The sequence below is a fragment of the Arachis ipaensis genome, chromosome B6 (genome assembly GCF_059453495.1).
Source record: "Arachis ipaensis isolate K30076 ecotype BB chromosome B6, ASM5945349v1, whole genome shotgun sequence".
NCBI lineage: Eukaryota > Viridiplantae > Streptophyta > Magnoliopsida > Fabales > Fabaceae > Arachis > Arachis ipaensis.
In genome coordinates, this window is record NC_142441.1 from 123,297,339 (window position 1) to 123,300,605 (window position 3,267).

General features: G+C 30.8%; 1 protein-coding gene across 1 annotated transcript; it reads left to right on the forward strand.

Moving 5' to 3' along the window:
* Nucleotides 1-674: 674 nt before the first annotated feature.
* LOC107604810 (uncharacterized) lies at nt 675-2,349 on the forward strand. Its single transcript, XM_016306504.3, has 2 exons — nt 675-1,197; nt 2,051-2,349. Exon 1 carries the CDS (start codon nt 765-767, stop codon nt 1,149-1,151), a length of 387 nt encoding a protein of 128 aa, XP_016161990.1. The 5' UTR covers nt 675-764; the 3' UTR covers nt 1,152-1,197; nt 2,051-2,349.
* Nucleotides 2,350-3,267: the final 918 nt, after the last annotated feature.

Consider the following 3,267-nt stretch of genomic DNA (forward strand, 5'->3'; position numbering starts at 1 on the left):
ATATTCTCTTAATCAATTTATTCGGAATTCGTTTCTCAATTCATTATCTTTCGAGTTGTATAGAGAAAAATAAAAATATATAATAAGTTCTAGATAATAATATTAAAAGTATATATTAAATTCTAGATAATATTAATACCACACAGTTTATACAATTGATTATATAAAAATATATCAACATTCAAAACAATTTATATGCGGAGGACGTGTCACCACATCACATGTAGTCTAAATTCATCATAATGGTAAGAAAGCTACATTTTTATCTTAAAGAAAAATTAGATCAAATAATACATATATATAGTTAAAACTACTGTTTTGATTTTAAAAATTTTAAATAATTTAATCACTTAATTATATTATCTTTAAAAATAAAGACGAAATTATTATTTTATATTTTTATTTAATATTTAATCAACAATTATTGAATAAGATAGTAGATAAACAAAGCTAATATAAGAAAACACTTTAAGAAAAGTATACAAAGAAATTAATTCTCAATTTTTTTTCTTTTATAAGCATTAGTGGCAGGACACTATACTATTATTAGCATATACGTACACGTAGACACTCGAGATATTTCCTCATAAATCAAGTGGTCCACATTTATCCCATTATCCACTAAATTAATAACAGTACTTCAACTTTCTCTGCCTATAAATACGATCCATTCCTTCACCAAACAACAGATCAAAACAGAGTGTGTGTCACAAAGAAACAAACAAAAACTTGATCAGAGAAGAGAAAAGAGAAAAACAAACAAGATGTCAGGAATCATGCACAAGATCGAGGAGACCCTCCACATGGGAGGGAACAAGAAAGATCAGGAGCACAAGGGAGAGAGCCATGGCAGCGATCAGTACAAGCAGGGAGAGCACCACCAACAGCAGCAGCACTACGGTGGTGGTGGTGTTGGTGTTGGTGGAGAGCACCATGGTAGTGGAGGAGTGTACGGAGGAGAACATGGCCACGTGCAAGAGCACCACCCAGGTGAGCAGCAGCACAAGGAGGGTCTTGTAGACAAGATCAAGGATAAGATCCACGGCGGCGACGGTGCCGAGGGTGAGAAGAAGAAGAAGAAGGATAAGAAGAAGGGCGAACATGGCCACGACCATGGCCATGACAGCAGCAGCAGCAGCGACAGTGATTAGATCTTCTCCGCCATTACTGCTTGCTGCACCTTTCTTCTATGTCAAGGTAATTAAGCTCTCTTATTTTATTTCATTATTATTTTTTAAAAAATACGGGATAAATAAATTATTTTTATAATTAAATTAAAAAAAAGTCTAGCGGTCAATACTTTACCAAAAAAATAAAAAAATAAAAAATAAAAAGTAAATAATTTTATATTATTAAATGAAATTTTATATCATTAAAAATATTAATAATAACTCATTAATAATTACAAATCATAAAATTTATTAGTAACACACTTCCTAAATTTAATTAAGATTTTTTTCTTATGCGTGTTTTTCTTTTTTTTATCTGATTTTTATTTTGTTAATAAATTATTAGATTAATTTTGTTGAATTTAGTTCTTGAAGATTAATTTTTTCTGATAAATAATTAATTAACTTTTTCTTTAATTTGTATTTTTATTTTATTTTATTTTATTTTATTTATTACTTTATTATTTAATTGCTGGTGAAAAAAGATTAGTTTTTTTAAATTTAATTTTATAATTACAACTAAAAAAAAAAAAAGCAGTAGTACAGGCCAGGACACAAGTTTCATGCCTTAAAAGAGCCGCTTTTGATATAATATATTATATAAATACGTTAATGTTTATTGACTTCTTTCACCAAAATTCCTGTAGCTCTGAAGTTACAAGGGGATAACCGCCGGATAACTCGTTCAAGTTATTATTACAAAACTTTCCTTCCATTTAATCTTTATACAATATATTAAAAGTTTTAAACCGTCACACAATATGAATGGACTTTGTTGTCTTATGTTCTAACATGTAACAGTTTAGATTTTAACACGGGATTGGATCGTATAACAATTTAATTTTTAACGCATTTTCCCTTTCTTTGTGGCTCTGTTTCAGGTGCATGGGGTCACAGTTGTGAGGGGCTTGGTTTTACACTTTCATTCTTGTGTGAACCAAAAAAAAAAAAAAATCATAATTAGTTTATTACAGTTACCTATATATGTGAGTGAAGGGAGAGTAAAAAAAAAAAAAAACCGGACAGAAATTGTGTTTTTTCTACTTTTCCTGTTGGTAATGTGAGTGTTGTAGCATATAATGTACCTCTTAGTCTCAGATTGTAAAAGCCCCACTCCCGTGGTTTTCTTTGGTTGTGTTGTCATGTATTATTATGAAATAAGGATTTCTATTATTACTTATTACTCGTTAGTTAGATTGTTGTTTATTTATTTTTCTTGCTTGTATATCCTAAAGTTTCAGCATCACATATATAGCTAGAATAGTTGACTTCGCCAGGACAAAGTGTCTTCACATGGCTCTCGAATTAAATTAATTTATTTTTAAAAAAATTGGAAATAAACAAAATCAGTTAACGTTGATGTTGAAACTGAGAATCACAGGGAGCAAGAAATAGAAGGGAGAAGAACGAGAACTCATAATTCTGAAGGGGGAGGAGGTGAAGACTTATGCACAAGTTGGTGATACCTCTTGACATCAAATGCACCTAACTAACTATTTCCACGGGTGTCTAACTAACTAACTGCTGCTGCGACTAACTATATCAGTAACAGTTGATTATGTCCAGTTTCTTTATTGATACATTATTGGTTTTCTCACATATTGCTATTGCTATTAGTATTGTGAAGATGCGTCAAAATGTGAGCGACTATCATTATAGACTAACGTGGCATCGTTGGTTATTTATAAGTTAGATCTATTTCCGGCATTCACTAAGGTTAAGGTTCAAATTCGAATGCAGTCTATTAAAAAGTGTCATATATTGCTCTTCAACCAAAGTTCCAGCGGCTTTACACTGCTCTTTGAGAAGTAAAGGTATTTTATTCCTCTTGGAAACAAAAATTCCGAGAATAAACCGAAAATATAGAGAAAAAGAATCTACAGAAAATTTTTTCTCCCATATGGAGACGTGTTTTGCAATGCGAGACATTTTGGGCCCTGAGGCCCACAATAGGATTCAATAACAATGTCCAAAACAATATTTGAATCTAGTGGGTATTCCTAAGATTATTTTGTTTCATGACGAAAATAAAAAGACTATTTTGTTTTCATCCGCTAACTAACGTAGCTGAAATAATTATAACAAAAAAGAAAAAAAC

What these genes read in the sequence shown, in the direction of transcription:
- LOC107604810 (XM_016306504.3), top strand. Translation starts at nt 765, where the DNA reads ATGTCAGGAATCATGCACAAGATCGAGGAGACCCTCCACATGGGAGGG.